Genomic DNA, 21,763 nt, shown 5'->3' with positions numbered 1-21,763 from the left:
ATTCTGTATGCCTAGGTTTCTCTATTTCTTCTTACCATTACAGCAGTCCCTTTCACATTTCTTGTAATGCTGACTTGGTGGTAATGTACTCCCTTTAGCCTTTTTTTTAATATTTTTGTCTGGGAAGCTCTTTAGTTGACCGTCTATTTTGAATGATAGCCTTGCTAGATATCGTAATCTTGGTTTCAGATAGTTGCTTTCCATTATCTTGAGTATTTCATGCCATTTCCTTCTATCTATTATAGTAGAATGTCTGATTAATCAGGTGTTAGTCTTATGGGAGCTCCTTTGTAAGTAACAGTTTGCTTTTCTCTTGCTGCCTTTTAAGAGGATTGCCTGCAAACTGAAAGGTCCCAGATTTGATTCCAGTCAAGAGCACATGCCTGGGTTGTGGGCTTGATCCCCAGTGGGAGACTTACAGGAGGCAGCCGATTCATGATTCTCTCTCATCATGGATGTTTCTATTTCTCTCTCCCCCTCTAAAATCAATTAAAAAATGTATTTTTTAAAGTTTCTTTTCCTCACCCTCCTCCCCCTCCTCCCCCCTCCTCCCCTCCCCCTCCTCCCCCTCCTCCTCCTCCGCCGCCTTCTTCTTTTTCTTCAATTTTTGGCATTTTACTTATGATCTATCTGGGTGTGGGCCTGTTTAAGTTCTTCTTGCTTGGGGTTCTCCGTGTCTCCTGATCCTGTATGACTTTAACCCCTCCTACCAGTCTCTATGCTATCTCCACTTTCCGTTCTTAGTTATCAAGGTTCTCTCAAGCGAGTCTTCCGTTGATTACTCAGGAAGTCTTTCTGTATTTTAGTTGTAATTCCAGTTTGGTGCTGGGAGCGTGTCCTTGTAGCATCTACTTACTCCACCACCATATTTAATCTCCCATGTTATTTTTTCTCTATGTTTCTCTCTCCGTTCCTCTCTCTAAAAACCAATAAAATTTTTTTAAATTTAAAGCAAATAAATAAAATGTTTACATCAAAGCCATTTATAGTGTGTATGTATCACTGTCTGCTAATCAGCCAAAGGTAGCTGTCTCTCCAACCCACTGAAGAACCCAACTCTAAAAGCACAGTTTATTTAGACGGAACTGAACAGTATTGTCTCATATGAAATACCTGTCGTAATTGTTTAGGTCGTCACCATTCCCGTTAAGGGCCGCTTCTGACATCATTTCCACCTTCAGTTTGAGGTCTTGGTTCTTCCTCTGAAGGTCCACTATGACTGAATTTAGGAAGTCAATCTAAAAGAAGAAACATGTATAAAGTGTCTGAAATGTGTCCATCAAGAAGTCACAGACATAGACTCATGCTATGGCTGTGAGTGTGCTGGATGTCACGGGGGGCCAGTGGTGCTGTTACTGAACCTAAACCTTATATACTGATACACAAACATACACATACAACACTTTACAAAAGCACAACAAGAGAGTTGTCTCATGACACTGCAGAACCAATCCACAACTTATCGTCTTTTGAAAACGTACAGGGACATCCTCCTCACACACTCGCTGATGGGTTGTGATGGGGTGGTAAGTGAGACTTCAGAGGAAAATGGAGAAGTTTTAAAGAGAAGGCTCAGGCTCCATTTCCACCGAGGAGACCCTCAGGCATATGCTCAGGTACAGAGTGGAGCTCAGGTTCCCCAACTGGGAAGAGCAACTGTGCCAGGATTCACTGGGCAGTGGAATAACGAGATGACCAGCAGGAGGAAACACCCTTGTCCTAACATTTGCTTTCAAACCAAGGGCACTTTTCTTGAAAAACAAAAAGTTTCTTTCCTCTCCTACAAATAATAAAAAGATCTCATATTTCTAAATAGCTGATGAAAAAAAATCTCACTTTATAATTTAAAAAATGTGTATGAGTGTATACACATACACAAGTAATTCAATCTTTAAAGAAGTAGTTGTCCTCTTTCTCTTGCTCGGGCATGATATGAAAGAAGCTAGCAATCAGTAGCTTTGTGGTTCTCTGCAGAACATCCCTGCCAACACTGGAGGCAGAACCCCTGAATCTTTTCTCACTTCTGAAACTGCATTTTCTAAGACTTTATCATAGTAGGAGCTCCATTTCGGGAAGAAGAAAACAGCACAACATGGATTTAATACAGTGGGAAAACACACATACACACACACACACACACACACACACACACACACACACGTGCTCGCAAATTAGGAAACATAGAACAAACCATTTGCTGGTTGGAAGAAAGTGTTGGCAGCAGCAGGTGAAACAAATGGAAGCAGAAAGGAAAGGGAGAGAAAGAGAAAACACTGTTAATTAAGTGGATGCTTATTACGCATAGACACTAAGCAGACAATGCTAACTGGGTAAGTTAGTAGTTTGCTGAATCCTTTCATGTCTCTTAAAGGAGATGTCAGACAAGTCAAAACTCCCCGAGCTTTTATTTAAAAATGACAGATGGCTGTGTACCTGTGATTTGTGCGCAGGATAAATATACCCCAAGATATATTATTAAAACTGAAGATGGATGCTTATTGTCTGTCCCATTATATTTCCAAATAGAGGATACGTTGTTTCCATATAATCCCACATTTAAAATTAAGGCTGTTTTGTTCATTTTGGATTTAGGAGACATTTTCCGAGAACCCTGACTTTGTAAGGTAGAGAGATAAGAAAGGAACTTTTTGGCAGAGCAATTCTACTTCTAGAAGTGTACCCAAAAAAAATGCTAGTATGTCTACAAAATGACAGATGTCCAAGACAATTTCAGCATTGTTTACAATACACTTAGAAGATCAGAAAGCTCCCAAATGGCATGTCAAGGGGCAGAGAACCAATTCCATTAAGTTACATCCACATAACGGAACACTACCCAGCTATAAAAGGGAAATACAGAGGTGGAAAGGGCTGCTGACTCTCCAGGGGGAGGTGCTTGTGGAAGTCACTCTGACACACTGAGGCTGGCTCCCTTGGGCTGCTGGAAGAGGGGGCATTGCTTAGGGGCGGGGCTAGGCTCTTCGGGGTGAGGGTCTGCTCTTGGGGACTGGCTACAGCTGTTCTAGTCTGGGCTCAGCTCTTCAGGCCTAGACTCCTCCCTTTGGGTCTGGCTTTGGCTCTTTGGCTCTTTGGAGCAAGGCGTTGCCCTCTGGGACCATCTTTGGCTATTCAGGACTAGGTTGAGGTCTGAGGGGCTAGGCTGGCTCTTTGGAACTAGGGTCAGCCCTTTGGGACTAGGTTGGGCTTTTAGGCCTTGGCTGGGTCTTCCAGGCTAGTCCATAAAAATCAAATTGACCCAGGCCATGGGGAAGCCCCGGTCTCTACAAAATTGCCTCACAGGAAAGGACCCTTAAATGAGCACACTTGGCCTGGGAACCAGAGGTGAAAAGGGCTGCTGACTCAAGGGAGAGGTGCCTGTGAAAATCACTCTGACACACTGAGGCTGGCCAGCTGGAAGAACAGGTATTGCTTAGGGGCTAGGCTTGGCTTTTTGGGGCAAGGTTCTGCCAAAAATGGAAGTATAGATCAGTTTATGTAATATGCCACCATGTATGTTAAAAGGGAAAGGAAAAAGACTGTATTAGTCTTGGCTTATAGTTACTTTTTTTAAATCTCTTAAAAAGACTTTTTAAAAAGATGCCAATAAGTGTGGTTACCTGACTGGAGAGCTGGGAACTGACCAAAGAGAAAGGATTGGAGGGAGATGAGTTGCTGAACATATTTTTAATATTGCTTAATGTTTAGATCATATGAACGCACTACCTGTTCAAGAGATTAAATGACTTTTTAAAATCACCAGTAAGCAAACCAAAGGAAGGAGTGTTACCTGACTCTCCTGGGCTCTTTCGTCCTCTTCTGCCTGAGTATCAGTATTACCTTATAAGGGGAAGAAAAAATGGAGGGGATGTTTAAAAAGCCACAATCTTTTTTTCCTTGTGATTGCATTGAAAATCATTCTCTGTGGAATTCCCAGATGTGCCTCTCAGTACACGCTCACGAGTTCCTGTCCCAGGGCCGGGCTCCCGAGGGACCTGCCCCGGCGCTGGCCCCACCCCTCTGGTGTTCTCTCCTGCGCTGGCTCACTGCTGGCAAGAATGGCCGTCACGTCCACCTGAATTCAGAGGAGCGAGGGGCCACCTCTGCACCCTCACTGTGTACCTTCAGAACCCACGGCTGTCCTGGACGGCAGCCAGCATCTGCCAAACCCACACTTAAGACCGGGGGAAGGCCCAGCAGTGGGGGTACCAGGCACACTCCTCCCATGGGATCTGGGTGGTGCCGAGCCCTCGTCTGATTAAAGGGAGGGAGAGCCAAGGATGAGAGGGAACGTAGGGGGCAGCGCATCTTGACCAGAAACGGCTCCTTTGCGGGGAGCGGGGGGAGGGGGGGACACACAGTCATCATGTCACCTGAGGAGCTGCTGAGCTGCCTCTTATTTTCTTTGAGTTGAAGCTCCAAGTTCTTCACCTTGAGCTCAAGCTTCACCTTATCAGACTCAAGAGACTGGACAACTGAATGCAAGGACTTGGCAGAGGCGTTTTCTCCCCTGAGCACCGTGACCTGCAACACAGCGGCGCAGCTTAGGCGTGGGAACAGGACGGGGCGGCGTGAACGTTCGCCCTGGCAGGTACTCTACCTCGTTCCTCAGCTTCTCCAGCTCGGCGTCCTTTTCTGTGAGTAAGGCACTGGTAATGCTGATGGACTTCTGTAAGGAGGCTTTTTCTTCATCTGCGTCTCTTATCAACCGGGACTCTCTAAAAGACCAAAGAGTTAAAATTCCAGAAATCAACCCAGTGATCAGTGTACGACTGTCCTACAAGCAGCACACAATTAGCCTGAGTTAATGTAAAGAAAAAAGTGCATCACAAGGGGCTTTTAGAGGGAGAAGGCTTTTATGCTTCCAAATTTTACTTACTGTGAGGGGAGCAAAAGTTCACTATGCACAGACATGCTTGAATCTGCCTATCATTGTAGCCATTTGAATTTAAAGAAACAGTAACTTTGGAAGACTTATGATTATAAATAATAATAATAATAATAATAAGACTGTTGCACCCAAAAAAAATTCTTCTAAATATCGAACCCCAGCTGAATTCTATTACTTCTTGAATAAACTACTACCAAGCAATACCAACAACTAAAATACACACATGCAAAGCGATTATACAATGTCATGCAGAGCAGTTTTATGCTGGAAGTATCAATTGGTTCTCACTAATTTCAGTAACTTTTAGCAAGTTCCAAGAATGAGTTTTTGCGATCGAATGGGCCAAACAGTAGCAAATAGGACCACTGCTATTCAGGCTGAAGGAGTCTCACTCTTACTCCATGGAACCTGAAGAGGACATTAAATTGCTTGTGGAAATGACAGGTAATTACATAAAGGCCAGAACAGACATGTTAAAACGGAGCTCCGGGGATGGAATGCACGTATGGAGATGTTGAGAGGCAGGAGGGCCAGCACTGGTTTCTGTCCTCAGCCCAGCATGGCTGTGGTCAGCGGAGGGGGGGGGGGGGGCAGGCCTGGGATGAAAGGGAAACACCTGTTGTGGAGGGTGTGGGAAAGGAAAGGGAAAGATGAAGGGAAGACCAGGAAGGAGTGGGCGAGACACAATAGACACAGCCCGGGAGGGCCGGCTACTGTGTTTATGTGTGTGCACATTTAGATTTTTGAGAGTGCCACGGTCAGAGTCACGAGGGAGGAGGTCAGACTGAGCACAGTCACAGGTTGGAGAAACTAACTCCTTAGTGACAAGTGAATGCAGTGTGATTTGTAGGCTGGACCGGGAGGAGAAAAAGGACGTGTGTGGAAAGGCTGGGGGGATCTGAATAAGGTCAGCAGTCTAGATGAGAGTGTGTGCAGTATTACTTTCCAGGTTTTGGTCAATGTACCAGGGGATGGATGATGGACCAGGGGAGGGGGGTTGGAGACACACGTGGGAGCACTCGGAACTACCCTGACAACTCTTCTGTGAATCTCTAATTTTAAAAAGTAAAAAAATAAAATAAAATAAAATAATTATATGCAGTGTGAAACAAGAGGAAAAAGACCTTGTATCACAATAATAGTTTGGAAAAAAGACAAAACTGAAGAGGATTTTTCCTAGCTAGCCCTTAGGCCATACAACCTGGACATGTCACTCATGGAGCTAATCCTCAGTGAGAACTCATAGTAACTTAGGCAACAAGCCAAGTTAGTCCCGGTTGGGGTGAGCATGGAGCATGTCGTGGTTCGGTCTGTCGCAGAGCCAACAGGAAGGATAGAAAACTGAGGCCCAGGTTAGCAATGGAAGAATGTACATGTCTGGTTAGTGAGACCCAAGATATCCGGCACACGAATTACAGAATTCTCATGATTTATGGTAGATTCTACACAAAGATAAAAATACTGTGTATTTATCTCATTGTGTGGCTGACACTCATACTCCGGAATGGTAAGTAGTAAGAAAAGAATTTGAGACTTACAAACATTCCTGGAATTCAATATTCGAGCACTATCTGTACACTGAAATGGGGTGAGCAGCAGTGACGCTGAAATACTGAGTGGCACCTTGCTAGGAAATAGGATCTTGCAAGGGTTAAAACAAAATAGCGATTTTAACGGAAGAAACGTACAAATCCTTCTTCCCACTGGAAAGTATCTGATGCAATCCAAAGATTCAATAAAGCTCAAGCTCCTTAAGCCTCTAGCAAAATGACTTGGTGGTTTGCTCTATAGTAACATCTATTTCTAGAGCATCACTTGTTAGAAAACAAACTCAAATCTGAACATTATTTGAAATGTTTTACTGGGGGGAAAAGTGAGGATTTGGGGTTACTGAACAGATTTGGATTCTTCCATCATAGGAACTCTCGTTAGCAAAGATGTCACCGATTCTTGGTGTTGGGGACCACCAGCCGGCGGGAGGAGGAAGGCACAGCATCTTTATCTGCTCATCCTCACATCACACAGCCTCTGAGCAAGGCCACTTCAGAAGGAGAGGGCAAGCAGAACGCTCCTTCCTTGTACAGTTATCAAAAGATGCATGGTTGAGGAAGGGACCTAACTCGTGACAAGCAGCAGGACAAACAGCTGTTAGCAGCTCACCTTTGGGCCAGGTCCTCACTGCTGGCTTCCTTCACTATTTCTAAGCCCCAATCCCACTGTGTAGACGAGAGAGGCTGAGTTAAACCATTTAGCAAACATCATGGACCTCTGCGTCACAAATCACACCGGCAGACGGGGCAGGCGGGCCTGTGTTCCCCGAAGCCATGCTGACTGGCCTGACTTGGTGTTACTAGAAAAGTCAAATAGGGAAGATAAGCAGAATAGGAAGGAAGGGCCAGAGGGGCTGGAAGTCTTTCCTCCAAGGCAGGGGTCTTCAAACTGCAGCCCGCAGAGGAGTCTGATCCGGCCCGCCAGGTTTTTTGGGCAGTGAGCGCAGCCGAGGTGTTACAGTAGGAATTAGTAGTTCATATAGTCCGGCCCTCCAGCTCTCTGAGGGACCGTGATCTGGCCCCCACTTTAAAAAGTTTGAGGACGCCTGCTCCAAGGGAACACACTAGCTAGATTCTTTCCTTACTACTTGCACAAGAAATAAGTTCTAGCAGTAAAGCGAATACCTTAAAGTGTAACTGGGCAAGCTTTAAAAATGCAAGATAACAAGAACCAAATATTAGAAACATGAAGAGAAATGCAAATCAGTCAGGAGAAGTTTGCACTGCAATTCTTTGCTTAAAAAAAAAAAAGATAATGTGTGTGTATGTGAGTGTGTGCGTATACTGCTGAGAATATCTTACAAAACAAAAGCAAGACACAGAGGAACAAAGGCAGCCAAAAAATATATATATACAACAATTTGGTTTACTAAAAATATATGAAATTTATTTATTATAATGTGGATAGACTTTCTTTAGTCTTACCATGAAAGACACACAGATATAGCAAAGGAAGCAAGAGTAGGAAGGGAAAAGAGAGGAGTGAAGTGAGCATTGGTAAGCAGCGAAAGCTCGGAGACAGTCAGACAGTCAGCCACCCACAGTGAGCAGCACGGGACTCTGCAGAATTTGTCGAAGGAACTATCTACCAGTTTCCAGCCCTGACGGCAATCTGGCATTTACACTGACAGAACTGATTCTGACTCCAACAAATCCATGTCTAGGATTTTGGCTCTCAAGTCCTCCTTTGACATGGAAAAGCCCAGAGGGAGGGAGGGAAGCCAAACAGGTTCTCTAATCTGCTTGCAGACCTCAGGGGTCAGAAGACCCACCTCTCCCCTTGGTCAGTTTTGACAAGTCAAGGTCGGCTCTGTCGTTCTCTCTCAGACATCTTGGAACCTGTTTGGAAGGAGGTCTGCCTAACGTGAAAACCAGTTTTCCGAAGAAATGATTACATTTAAAAAATATTTATTTTTTTTTTTTTATTAATTTCAGAGAGAAAGAAACATCAATGATGAGAATCATTGATCAGCTTCCTCCTACACCTCCCACCCCTGACTAGGGATCAAGCCCACAGCCTGGGCATGTTCCCTGACTGAGAATTGAACCATGACCTCCTGGTTTATAGCTTGACGCTCATCCACTGAGCCATGCGGGCTGGGCAATGATTACATTCTTTTTTTTCTTTTTAAAAAAATATATTTTACTGATTTTTTACAGAGAGGAAGGGAGAGGGATAGAGAGTTAGAAACATCGATCAGCTGCCTCCTGCACAGCCCCCACTAGGGATGTGCCCGCAACCAAGGTACATGCCCTTGACCAGAATCGAACCTGGGATCTTTCAGTCCACAGGCCAACACTCTATCCACTGAGCCAAACCAGTTTCAGCAATTACATTCTTAAGAGGAAAATCTTGACTACATATTGCTTGCAATTCAATGTTTAGATACTAATAAACTGTAGCAATAGAGAAGGATGTTACTACTTTTTTTTTTTTTAATTTATCTTTATTATTGAAAGTATTACAGATGTCCCCTTTTTGTTACTAATTTCTTCATGAAAAAGAGCGTCATCCTACAGTCAGGAGTAAGTAACTGCACTTCAATACAATGACTTCAGTGTAATGAAGGCAAGTCTATGCTTTCTTATTACGTCTATTCAACTGTCACTTCCAAATTAAACTGTCAACTAAGATCTCAATTCTTATTTCAACAACTACATCTCAAATAACTTTATGATTTAAGTACTTTCCAGACTTTTAAAGTAAGAGCAGAGAAGAACAGATCAAATTCTTTTTAGTACTCCATGCTAAATTTATTTAACTAGTATGTTACACATAGACCCATATACAAATTCTTTATCAAACTGACTTTAGAAGGTGTTTAGGGGCCCAATTATTAGCTCATATACTTGCTTTCAGATTTCTGGATTAAGGGAACACAGCCTGGTCACCACGCTCACGCATGGTCACCTGGAGAACGCTGGGCCAGGGGCGTGGCAGTGCCAAAACACATGCATTCTGGTGTGAGACTTTAACAAAGAATGAATCTAATTAGAGAGGGAAAGGAGGGGCGGCACCCCTGGACCAAGGCCTAATATCCTTTGGGCTGTAGCTTTTGGAACCCGGTATCTTGTGGGCGAAGTGCAGCCCTCAGTTCCTCAGCGGGCAGGAGGGGCACGGCGGTGTAAGTAACACACGTGTGCAGCTGCCCGGCGGGGGAGCCCCTCGGCCCTGACAAGTAGGAGAATACTGTGCAAGAGCGTGGGTAATTCTTGTTTTTCTACTTTATTTCTACATTTCTCTAGACACAAACTGCACATTTTAAAAGAGCAGACAGACTGTCAGGATGTATAAAAGCACTAAGCTTCTAAATGACTGTGTTTGTGGGCCTGTGTATCCTTATTCAAAAGGACTGGAAGGCTTTCACTTAATACTATTTAATTATCATGAAAAAAATGACAAAGCTCTTTTTTCTGAAAATAAACATTTACAATTATGTTACCAGTTATCAGTGAAAAATTAAAAATTTTATATCATGGAAATCAGTGTTTATAGGCAGATCAATCACTCCTTGTAAAATGATAGCATTTTTAGTTACTGAAACTAGGAGGGAACAGCAGTATCACATGAGACAATCTGCTTTTAGAGCACTTCCAAATAAATGCAACTGAACGTGACTTAAAATGCAGCTGTTCTTTGTTTTAGCAATGAAGAGCAAGACTTCAGCAAGTGAGTTTTCATCATTTGTCAATGGTGAGTACTGAGCTATCACGATGCAATTTTCTGAATGAGAAGGTCGCACACTTTCTGTAGGTCACCGTACACATCAACTTCTAACATTTTCCTTATTAAACTCGCACACTCACACACATGCCAACGATAGACAGAAAAAGAAGACTTACCTCTTTTTCATTTCTAACAACTGATTATTGAGCACAGATCTCTCCTCTTCCACCTGGAAAAGAGCACGTACATGGAAGGTCAGTTCCCAGCGAGCCCGCAGAAAGGCCGAGTTCTCAAGCCCTGGGTTACATTCCCAGGCCCAGGGCAGTGAGAGCAGTTGGCACCACATCACAGGATGTACAGCTATTTGTTTACAAACCATGTCTGACATGACTGACCCCCTTTCCTCACAGACTTGAGAATTGAAACTATTAATCAACAGCTGGTTTTGCTTGGTGGTTAGAATGTCGGCCGCCCACAGACCAAGGATTCGAGAGTTCAATTCCTGGTCAAGGGCACAAACCTGGGTTACAGGATCCCTGCCTGGGTTGGAGCGCATGCGACAGGCAAAGATTGAGTGTCTCTCTCTCATCAATGTTTCTCTCTCCTTCCCTCCCTCCTTCCCTTCCACTCACTCAAAGAAAATCGATGGGGGGAAAAAATCCTCGGGTGAGGATTAACAAAACAAAAGTATTAAACAACATCTGAACAGTAAAGGGGCATAAACCTTAGACATTTAATACATGTTAACAGATGAGAGAAAACGTCATTATGAACATTCTGGTTCCTTTCCTGAAACAACAGAGGTTGAATATCACCAACTCAGGGAGGGCTAGGAACAGGTCATTTATTATGTGGGCCTAGTTTTATGCTTGCTCTATCTCAAGCCTTCGTATCTCACCTATAAAATACAAAGGTTTCCAAAGAGTCAAGTCATAAAAGAGGAAGAAAGACAGGGGGAACCCTTTGGTGTAAAGAAGAGTGAAGATCTGGCCAGTGTTGCTCAGTGGTTGAGCTCAGTGGTTGACCCATGAACCAGGTCAGGGTTCCATTCCTGGTCAGGGAATGGTTTTCGAGCTCAGTGGGTTTCAAGCTCAATCCCTAGTAGGAGGTATGCAGGAAGTAGCCAGTCAATGATTCTCTCTCATTATTGATATTTCTAGCTCTCCTTCTCCTTTCCTCTCTGAAATCAATAAAAATTCATTTAAAAATTATATTTTACAAAAAAAGAGAGACAGAGATTCTGTGGTCCAGCTTCACTCAGCCCCACTTGCCCGGAAGTCCCTGAACCCAAATGAAAATTGTGATGGTTGATGAACACCATTTCTCCAAAATAAAACATGGCAAGCTAAAAATAGCATCCCTTCCCAAGCACTCATGTTTGGTAATTCAGGTTTATTTAAGAGGCAGGCAATCACTAATGCATCAACTTATTTACTTATTTTTAAATTCTTACTTACTAATTTTAGAGGGGGAGGGGAAGGGGGAGGGAGGAAGGAAAGGGAAGACGGAGATAGAAACATCAATCTTATTGATGCATTCATTGGTTGATTCTTGTATGTGCCCTGACTGGGGTTTGAACTGCAACCTCGGCATATTGGGATATCGCTCTAACCAACTGAGCTGCCTGGCTAGAGCCCATTCATGACTCAACTGAGCTGCCTGGCTAGAGCCCATTCATGACCCAAATTTAGATGATAACCCTGTGTAATGTTTTTTGTATGTACCACGCGCTATAATCAAGAACTGTGGATGAAATACTGGTATTGATTCTCTAATCCTATCAAATAGTCACAGGCAAATTGTAACCTCATTCTGCAAATAACTGAGGAGATCAGCACGGTTCCCATGGTGACAGCCGAGTGCATCTGCAAGCCTTACAAAGGAGAAGGTGTATGAGGGTTGGGAATGATAAATCAGACATTTCAGAAGTGACTGCCTAAGATGACTATTGGAACAGAACTCACAGTAAGATGGTTATTTTTAGTATTCCCCATGAAAAGAAAGAATGCTCTGAAATCTCTCCATTCCTCCTGAGACCACGTTAGCCGCCGGAATCCACAACATGTGCCTTCACTGTCCACACATAGCAAGCGCCCCACTCAGTTAAAGATCAGGCTGGGAGGGAGGTGGGAGGTGGGAGACAGAGGCAGAAAACAGAACACTCTTTTTTAAAGTTTGAAAAGAAGGAAGAATTGGAGTTGTAAGTGTGAAAACGCACAGCAAGATTTAAAACTGCTTTTAAGGAAAAAAGATTTCTCAATCCACGGGGGATCTTAATGGAAAACTAGTGGTAGCCAACTATAGGCAGAATGCAGACATCAGGAGGACAGGTGACAAGCTGAATGGACATAAAACAGACATAAAACACCTGAAGCAAATGGACAGACAAAATGAGGTACGTCCACCCAATAAGACTATTGAGCCATGAAAAGGGACAAAGCACTGACACCTGCTACACCCTGCATGAACTTTGAAAAGCACGATGCTGAGAAGCCAGACCCAAACAGACACATGCTGTATGATGCCATTTATAGGAAACAACAAGAACAATAAGCCCTGGCCGAGTTTGCTCAGTGGTTAGGGCGCCAGCCCTCAGATGGAAGGGCTGGTCAAGAGCACATACCTTGGTTGCAGGTTCCCCAGGCCCGGTCAGGGCATAAGTGGCAGGCAACCAACTGATGTTTCTCTCTCTCTCCCCTTCTCTCCCCCTTCCATTAGATCTAGAAATCAATGGGAAAAATATCCTTGGGTGAGGATTAAAAATCATCATCATTACCGGCATCATTAAATCCATAGAGAAAAAAATTCACCAAGTGGGGAGGGAGAAGAGATTGGTGTTGCCAGGGGCTGGAAGAGGAATGGGGAGTGACTGCTTAAATGGGGGCAGGGTCTCCTTCTGAGGTGATATAGCTGTCCTGGACCAGCACCACACTGTGAATGGGCTACATGCCGCTGAAGTGCACACTATAGAACGGTTACAGCAGTATATTTACCTCCTTTGCAAGAGACCTCACTTTTGAGCCTCCGTTTCCTCGACTATAAAGTAACCCACTGTTGCAGAGGTGTGCTGTGACGATTCTGTGAAACGTGCACAGTAGTCCGCTCACGTGATGTGCAGGGAGTTTTGGGGCCGCTAAGTAAGGGAGCCAGGACAATTCAGATCCTACCCCGTGTCAGTTTAGTCTTCACTGTATTAATTTTTAAAATGAAACACTAAATATTTTTATTAGTGCTACAATGAAAAGTTTTTTTCTTTTCTTTTAAATAGGGTTTCTGCCAAACACTGGCTTTGTAGTATATTTCTGAACTTAGTTGATCATTCGTTTGGAAATAAGAGTGAAAATTTGTAACTTCACATATGTAAAAGTGCTCTGGGTTCCCAGAAGTCATACAATCAGAGCAATAAGCCAGCCAATGCACCAGCCTTCTTTAGACTAAGTTTTCTTTGAAGGTATTTTAAAAATAGGTATTTGGCCACTCTTCTGAAATATGTATACACACACACACACACACACACACACACACACACACGTCTCTATGCAAAACTGTAGATCTATATCAAGGGAAGAGTATCTGTACTCCTTCTTGGTAATCAAGGTTGTTAACAACCTTGAGCATGGAAACCTATGATGCTTTATTCACACCCCTGGTCTCTGCTTAGGAAAACCTAGAAAACAGCAAAGGACATAGCAACCTCAGTCCTCACAGGGAAGTCATTTCTTAGCTATTCCTTTGCAGGTACTATTTTCTAACACCCTTTAACGTCACCTCCTTTCAAATGTTTAGTCATAATACCTTTTCTTTTCTGCTGCCTCCTGCACACCCCCCACTGGGGATGTGCCCACAACCAAAGTACAAGCCCTTTACCGAAATTGAACCTGGGACCCTTCAGTCCGCAGGCTGATGCTCTATCCACTGAGCTAAATCCTTTTCAAAAGGAAGGTAGTTCAGGCCCCAACACGTGGAAGAGGAAGAGCTGGGAGGTGGAGAGGAGCCCTGAAAACCTCCCCAGGCACCGTGGCAGCCCCTACGGAGCTCTCTCTGGGTCTGGGTGACAGAAACAGAAATGTAATCAATGGTCCGGTAAGGTCAGGACAGGAGATGAGAGGATGACCTCTGGGTGTTCCTTCCACTTACAGAAGCCGCTTATCACCCCCACGCCCACCCCCAGACAAGTTCAACAGAACAAGATGAAGGAGATGGGAACAGACGCAGCACTGAGCTGAGGGCCTTCCCTGGCCAATCTGCACAGACACACCGACCTCTGAGCTGCCCAGAGCTTCTGACGCTGGGGCTGCAGAGGGAAGAAAACCTCTCCTGAGTTTCTACTTCTATGAACTCCAGCTGCTCGTGCACTGATTGAAGGAGCACGCACCACTCTATGTAAGGCAGCCCGCTCCGATCCTGGCCCGGCCCAAATCAGAAGACGACAGTTAGCCTGATACCATTAGCTGAACAAGGCTGAGCAAGTTACCATCTTCTCTGGGTACCTGTTTCTCCTTTTACGAATGGGTTCATGACAATGCCTCCTAGAATCACTGTGCAGATGAGATGACAGCTGTCACTTATTTGTGCCTGTCACACGGTAGAACTCAACAGAGGAGAGAGACCATCGCCAACAGCACCGTGGTCCTCCCAGAGGCTGGAGAGATGCGGCATCCCTTTTGTAGAAAGCTATCATGGAGACTTTAAAAGTCTGAGCTCCTCTCTCCAAAAAGTGCTTTCGACACAGACTGCACCATGTCTCCGGATACACTACACACTTACCCCAAACTACTCCACCCCATGAGAATGAATGTTTGAAAAGCATGCTGGGAAAAATGTCCCCCTTGACGTGCAGAGCCAGAATTACTACACAGTGATGTTCCCTTCACGATGCCACTTTGAGCTTCGGCTCTGACGTGAGGTGGGGCTAACCACCGAGCACTTGGATCTGGCTGCTAGAGAATAAAGAGCAGAAGATGATGTTCTTTAAAGCCGGGTTGGTTTCAGTGTCTAATAAACTTGCCAGAAACTGTGGGCTTTAAACACAGGAGCAAATGGGCTGTGGCTAGAGTTCATTCTGGGTGTAACGCACACCCTGCACATCATGCAAGGGAGTGCACACGTACACGTGGTTCCAGTAGGAAATGTCTGTTCAATGTCTTAGAATTTAAAGTGAAGCAGAGTTCTATTTAGAAACATCTGCCAAGCCTCACAGCAAAACCGTATTCTTGGAATCTGTTCCCTTAAAACCAATTTTGATTAAAAAAAAAAAAAAAATCTTAGAGAAAACCATTTTAAAAGTGCAGTAGGAAGAAGATACCATCCTGTCTGTGTAAATGCACTGCTGTAAGATCAGCTAATAATGATCTTAATTTATAATTGCTGGCAAGTTCCCAGTGGCGGTGTGTTGTGTTTAAGGACCTGTCAGTGACTCCGACCCTAAGCCCCACAGCACAGCACACTTGGAAACGAGGAGACACGGAACACAGGCAGAGTGACATCCCGGCGGGAAGGACCCAGCCACATGGAGCACCTCTGGGGTTGCCTCTAAGCAGCACGCTGCCGGCAGCAGCAGGCGTCGGCGTGGCCGAGGCAGGGACGCCCACCCAAGGCCCACTGACCTTCTGGTGACTCGTGACTTCGTCCCTGCTTCTCCCCAGCTCCTCGGCAAGTTTCACGTTCTCCGCTTTCAGTGCTGAAAGCTGCTGGGACTTCTGAGCGGCTGCCTGCTTCAGGGCTTCTCTGCAAGGACAGTGGGTGCAGGGTTACCATAGAAACAAGACAGGCACGGAAACTGTGGGAGCCGACCAGCTTCACAGCACTGAGGAAAATGTATCTGGGTCACGTGCCCGATAGGATCTATAATAACAGGAGGCAGTGTTATCTCCACACAGGAGGGGCTAAATGGCTATGACCTCTCAGGGGAGGATTCCACCCACGGGTATTATATTTTTTTATAAAACCTAATAAAATCTACATCCAGCCTTTCACCACCCACATTCACCTTACTTCTAAACACTCCCCACACAAAACACAATGTCATTATCAAATAAATGACAAGTGGTCAGTTTCCCTCTTGTCTTCAGGACTATATCCATTAGAAAATCACACTAAAGCCTACTTATATTGACAAAGGGATTTATTCTGCTGCCAAGGTACTCTGTCCTAACTGCATTAAGTCTGTAATCATTTTTCTTATTGTTGGTTTTTTTGTGTGTGTTTTTTGCTGGCAGAAATAAAAATCTAATGGTCTCATTTGTCTGTTTCTGTCAGAATCAAGTGCTGGCCTGAATCTCAGTATATATTTTTGGCCAACTAGAGGTGTAACCCCAAGGAAATGTAGTTTTCTAGTTACAAAGCAGTGTTTTTATTTGGACTATATTCTTTCCGTAATGCTAATCTGTAATCAAAAGAAATAAATTTTAAAAAATAGCCTGCTAACCTATCTTGTGAATATCAGCATATAAAACATGAGTAGGGCCTGACTCATTGGTTGAGCATCGACCTATGAACCAGGAAGTCAGGGTTGGATTCCTGGTCAGGGCACATGGCCAGTTACAAGCTCAATCCCCAGTAGGGGGCTTGCAGGAGGCAGTTGATCAATGATTCTCTCTCATCATTAATGTTTCTGTCTCTCCCTTTCCCTTCTTCTCTGAAATCAGTAAAAATCTATTTTAAAAAAAACAACACACACAAAAAAAACTTGAGCTGGCTTAGTCTATTTACTAAGCATCTTTCCAATATTAAAATTAATCCAAAATATATCTCGCAAGTTGTTAACCTCCATACATGGACATCCCAAATATTTTATTTGCTCACTACGTTGTAGTTTTATGCCATCACAGGTTTTGATACAATTATGCATCTTGAGTCTGTGCTTGGCTACCCTCCCTTTAGCAAGCTGCCATACACGGCTGAATTCTGAGTCCAGTCATCTGGGTATGAATCCATCCGCTGACGCATGAACACATCTATTTTTAACTTCAATTGTCTAATGGGCGGCGGCGCTTGGCATCTCCGTTTCCTAGATTTTTAGTTCTCCATCCACCGATAACATGCATGCTGGGCTAGCCTTGTGAAGACTTAAGGTAATAAATCTGCAAAGCAATTCTCTTATTAGCACATTAAATTTGGTGTTTTACGAAGATATTTATTTAGCAAGTGAAGAAAAACTGAGACAGAGGAAATTTTAGCCTCAGATAATTAGTCATTCAAAACCTGGGAGGCTTGCCCTAGCCGATTTGGCTCAGTGGATAGTGTCGGCCTGTGGACTGAAGGAGTCCTGGGTTTGATTCTAGTCAAGGAGGGCACATGCCTGGGGTTGAGGGTTCAATCCCCAATAGGGGGTGTGTAAGAGGCAGCCAATCAATGATTCTTTCTCATCGTTGATGTTTCTATCTCTCTCTCCCTTACTCTCCAAAATTAATAAAAATATACGTCAAACAAACATATATCAAAACCTGGGAGGCTTGATGTTAGCCATGGATTAAAACATACGCGCACATAGGACAGCTGAAGTCCATCTTCAAATGAATCCCTGACCAAATAGAAGGTTTTACTCATGATGAAATCATCATAAGCCAGCCTTTCACTTCCGGGTGAGCACTGCCCTCCTCAGGGGATGTTTGGCCTGGGAGAGATACTTGTGATCCTATTCTTTCTCTAGGAAAGATCTCCATCTTTTAAAGGTTTTTCAATCCTTGGTGTCTTTTAAGAGCCCAGAGGAAGGAAAATTTAAAAAAGGGTCTAAGCCAAGACCGGTTTGGCTCAGTAGTAGAGTGTGTCGGCCTGCGGGCTGAAGGGTCCCGGGTTGATTCCGGTTAAGGGTATGTACCTTGGTTGCAGGCACATCCCCGGTAGGGGTTGTGCAAGAGGCAGCTGATCGATGGTTCTCTCTCATTGATGTTTCTAACTCTCTATTCCTTTCTCTTCCTCTCTGTAAAAAATCAATAAAATATATTTTAATAAATAAATAAATAAATAAATAAGGGTCTAAGAAATGTCAAAAGTCTTTGTTCAATGTTTTAAAATCAACAAAAATACTTTTTTCATACATTTTCTCATTGAATCCTCAAACCCTTAAGGAGACTCATGGTATTCTTTGTATTTTAAAGATGAGAAAGCAGAGGCTCAGAAAACTGAAAAGATTTGCCCCAAATCGTAAAGGCAGCAGTAAGTTGTAGAATTGAGAAAACTGGACTTAAAACTGGTGGCTCAGTCAGCATAGATCAGTGGTTGAGCATCAACCTATGAACCAGGAAGTCATGGTTCGATTCCTGGTCAGGGCACATTCGTGGGTTGCGGATTCAATCCCCAATTGGGAATGTGCAGGAGGCAGCCGATCAATGATTCTCTCTCATCACTTATGCTTCTCTCTCTCTCTCTTTCTCCTCCTCCCTTCCTCTCTGAAATCAATAACATATATATATATATATATATATATATATATATATATATATATATATATATATATTTTAAAAACTGGTAACATGACCCGATTTGAAAATAGAAACACCTTTCTTCTTTTGAGCGCAGTGAGTACATGCACTTCATAGAGGCGGGCCAGGAAAAAGTTAAGAATCAAACCAGCCTAGCCCTGGCCCAATGGCTCAGTTGGTTAGAGCAACACCAAAAGGTTTCGGGTTCGATTCCTGCATTGCAGGTTCCAGCCCCAGCTGGGGCACTTGTGGAAGGCAACCAATCGATGTTTTGTTTTTCTCTCTCCCTTCCTCTTTTAAAAGATCAATGAAAACTTACTGTTGGTTGAAGATTTAAAAAAAAAAAAAAAAGGCAACCTAGGCTCTGTCCGCCTTGTGGCCTGGCCCCTGCCTGGCCCACAGCCGTCAGGGATCAGGGGAGTGTGGCTCCAGGAAGGAAGACGGGCCGAGGTTGGAGGGGCAGCAGCACCATCTTCTGCTCCTGGTCCTCTGCTTCCACAGGCATGAGGCTAAGCTTGCAGTGCTTGAGGGGCTCATTCCAGGAAGGGGGCGCAAAAACAATTTACCTCTTACGAGAGGTGAAACCACCCCACACTGCGGGGGAGGGGGCAGGACAGAATGATTGAGCGAGGACCTTGACCCCAACCAGCGGAGTGACCGAAGTCGTCTAGCTGGGAGGAGGGATCACATTGGATCTCTTGGCGAGGCCAAACTCTGGCCCTGCCCCTCCGTTTCCTAGGACGGCCCAGAGAGCTCAGAGGTGGATGCTGACCGTGGGGGGCTGGGATGGGGTTCGGGCCACCAGCCAGCACACATTTCATTTTGATCTTTACCACACCTGTGTTTCCGACTTACGACGGTGTGTTAGAGGGGTTACTTCTCAGGTGCAATAACACCTAGAGAGCAGGAGGTTGACTATTTTTACTACATGTACTTGTCAAGTTTTTTTTTTTTTTTTTTTTTTTTTTTTAATAATTAGCACTGTTTTTTCACGTTTGTGATTTTAGTGAGTTCCACAACATCTCTCACAGGAGGTAAACTTACATTTCTTTCCTGAATTCTTCCATTTTCTGATTCTCAACAGTCAGAAGTTCCTTCGACTTGTTCAGCTCTTCCACATTTTTCAAGTTGTTTTCTTTAAGTGTATCCAACTTAAATACCAAGAGAAAAAAAGCTCGGTGAAATTATCTCCTTTTCCAACGACATGACTGAATAATGACAAATTATTCACAAAAATGGGCATTAAAAAAATAGCGAACTCAGTCACTTATAAAAAAATCACTCTGGTGAAGAGATTGCATATGACCAAGTGATATAAACCCCCTCTTTATACCTAGTTTGATTCCTGTACACCTGGCCAAAATGTCAGACTAAACTGCTTCAGAAGTAAAACAAAAGTTTTATAACACCTTGTGTACAATTCCCGACATTTATCATTGAACTTGCTATTCAAGTATGAACCATCCATAGAAAGAAAGAAAGAAAGAAAGAAAAAGGAAGGAAGGAAGGAAGGAAGGAAGGAATTGCAAAGGCTTGACCTCAGTAAGTGTTCGTCTTTGTAATGAAAACAAACCTCTCTCCTTAAGATTAGTGATGTAGGCTATGATATTTTTCAACACCAATTTTACATAGTCCTAATTTAAAAGTTACTTAAAACAAAACATGTGTAGTCGGGGGATGAAAGAGTTATCCACTGGAACAAAGCCATGTGGTGATACTGAAAGGCCCTCACACACGCTCAGCCCGCCACCCGCCCGCAGGAGACCCAGCGGGAGTAGGGCCTGCCTGGCCCCTGGCGGGAATACAGACGTGGGACAGGGATGAGAGGAGATGTGACCAGCCACAGGCTCTGGCAGGGGCTGCAGTTCTGGGTGGGGAGCCCTCTAGGGGATCACCCATCACATAGGGTATGCTCCGGGCGCCGGCTGGCTTTCTGGGATTTGCACACTTATCTCCCGTGGCCAGAGAGACTTTTGCTATGCCACATGTCACACCGGTCAGGAGTCCTAGAAAGGGTCTTGCTAATTTTTACATACCACCTTCCTGTTCATGCCCTCACAGAACAAGAAAAACCAAATGTTAGAAAATGAGTCGTACAGCCTTATATTCTGGTTGCAACCAAGACACCTGGGCGTAGGCTATTGAGGCACCTGATTCCAGCCTCAGAGGTGAGGGCCAGTAACTAAAACTCATTTACTTTAGCTTTTAATGTTGATGATCATCTATGATATTTTAAGTGTTATTATATTTTTAGCTTAAAGTCTTCTCTGAAGACTGTCAATTCTATAAATATACTCCCTACCGTGTTGAGTTTTATTGACCCTATAATTACCTCAAAATGCTCATGTCTTTCAGATTCACATCCTGGATCGTCCATAATGAGAAGGCCTAGTCTTTATTGTGCTTTACTTAATGCCTTATCTGCTTGTTACATTTAAAACCACCCAAAGGCCCTAGCTGGTTTGGCTCAGTGCATAGAGCGTCAGCCTGTGGACTGGAGAGTCCTGGGCTTGATTCCAGTCAAGGGTATATGTCTGGGTTGCAGGCTCGATCCCCAGTAGGGGATATGCAGGAGGCAGCCAGTCAATGCTTCTCTCTCACCATTGATGTTTCTAACTCTCTCTTCCTCTCTGAAATCAATAAAAATATATTTTAAAATATAATAAAAAAATAAAAGCACCCAAAATTCTATAGAACTTTATGTAAACTATGCCGGCAAATCACCCTATTTAGGATTTAGGTAACATCTTTCCAAAGACAGAAAGAATTGATATGAATTGGGAGGATGGAGGAAGGAAATCAGAGGAGGGTATAAGAATGAGAATGCGCCGGGACCGGTTTGGTTCAATGGATAGAGCGTCGGCTTGGGGACTGAAGGGTACCGGGTTCGATTCCGGTCAAGGGCATGTACCTTGGTTGCGGGCATATCCCCAGTAGGGGGTGTGCAAGAGGCAGCTGATCGATGACTCTCTTTCATCGATGTTTCTAACTCTCTATCTCTCTCCCTTCCTCTCTGTATAAAATCAATAAAATATATTAAAAAAAAAAAAAAAAAAGAATGAGAATGCTACTTTTGGACAGAATCGAAGTGATCTCAACACCACAAATGCATCCAAGACCCAGAAGTGACTAATTTGAGATGATACAATTGGGAACCAGTACTGAATTAGGCCAAGAAAAGGCCTATGTCAAACTCAAAGCTGAGGAATGAAATTTAGTGGCTCAAAGTTGGGAG

General features: G+C 43.9%; 1 protein-coding gene across 17 annotated transcripts in view; it reads right to left on the bottom strand.

Moving 5' to 3' along the window:
• Positions 1-21,763, bottom strand: part of CLIP1 (CAP-Gly domain containing linker protein 1) — an 84,963-nt gene that overhangs the window by 2,093 nt on the left and 61,107 nt on the right. For 9 of the 17 annotated variants that reach the window (XM_045585556.1, XM_036449014.2, XM_036449016.2 and 6 more), the window contains 8 exons: positions 19,573-19,679; positions 15,712-15,832; positions 10,282-10,334; positions 4,598-4,715; positions 4,371-4,521; positions 3,788-3,837; positions 2,192-2,197; positions 1,114-1,238 (listed from right to left, as the gene is read on the bottom strand). In XM_045585556.1, coding sequence (XP_045441512.1) covers positions 1,114-1,238; positions 2,192-2,197; positions 3,788-3,837; positions 4,371-4,521; positions 4,598-4,715; positions 10,282-10,334; positions 15,712-15,832; positions 19,573-19,679 — 731 coding nt within the window. Of the gene's footprint in view, positions 1-1,113; positions 1,239-2,191; positions 2,198-2,246; positions 2,911-3,787; positions 3,838-4,370; positions 4,522-4,597; positions 4,716-7,809; positions 7,859-10,281; positions 10,335-15,711; positions 15,833-19,572; positions 19,680-21,763 lie in introns of those variants that run through there. The other 8 variants (XM_036449010.2, XM_045585557.1, XM_036449020.2 and 5 more) reach the window with 4 other exon arrangements.

The sequence above is a fragment of the Pipistrellus kuhlii genome, unplaced genomic scaffold (genome assembly GCF_014108245.1).
Source record: "Pipistrellus kuhlii isolate mPipKuh1 unplaced genomic scaffold, mPipKuh1.p scaffold_m20_p_20, whole genome shotgun sequence".
Classification (NCBI taxonomy): domain Eukaryota; kingdom Metazoa; phylum Chordata; class Mammalia; order Chiroptera; family Vespertilionidae; genus Pipistrellus; species Pipistrellus kuhlii.
Note: the sequence above shows the minus strand (reverse complement) of the source record. Positions and strands in the feature narration are given on the sequence as shown.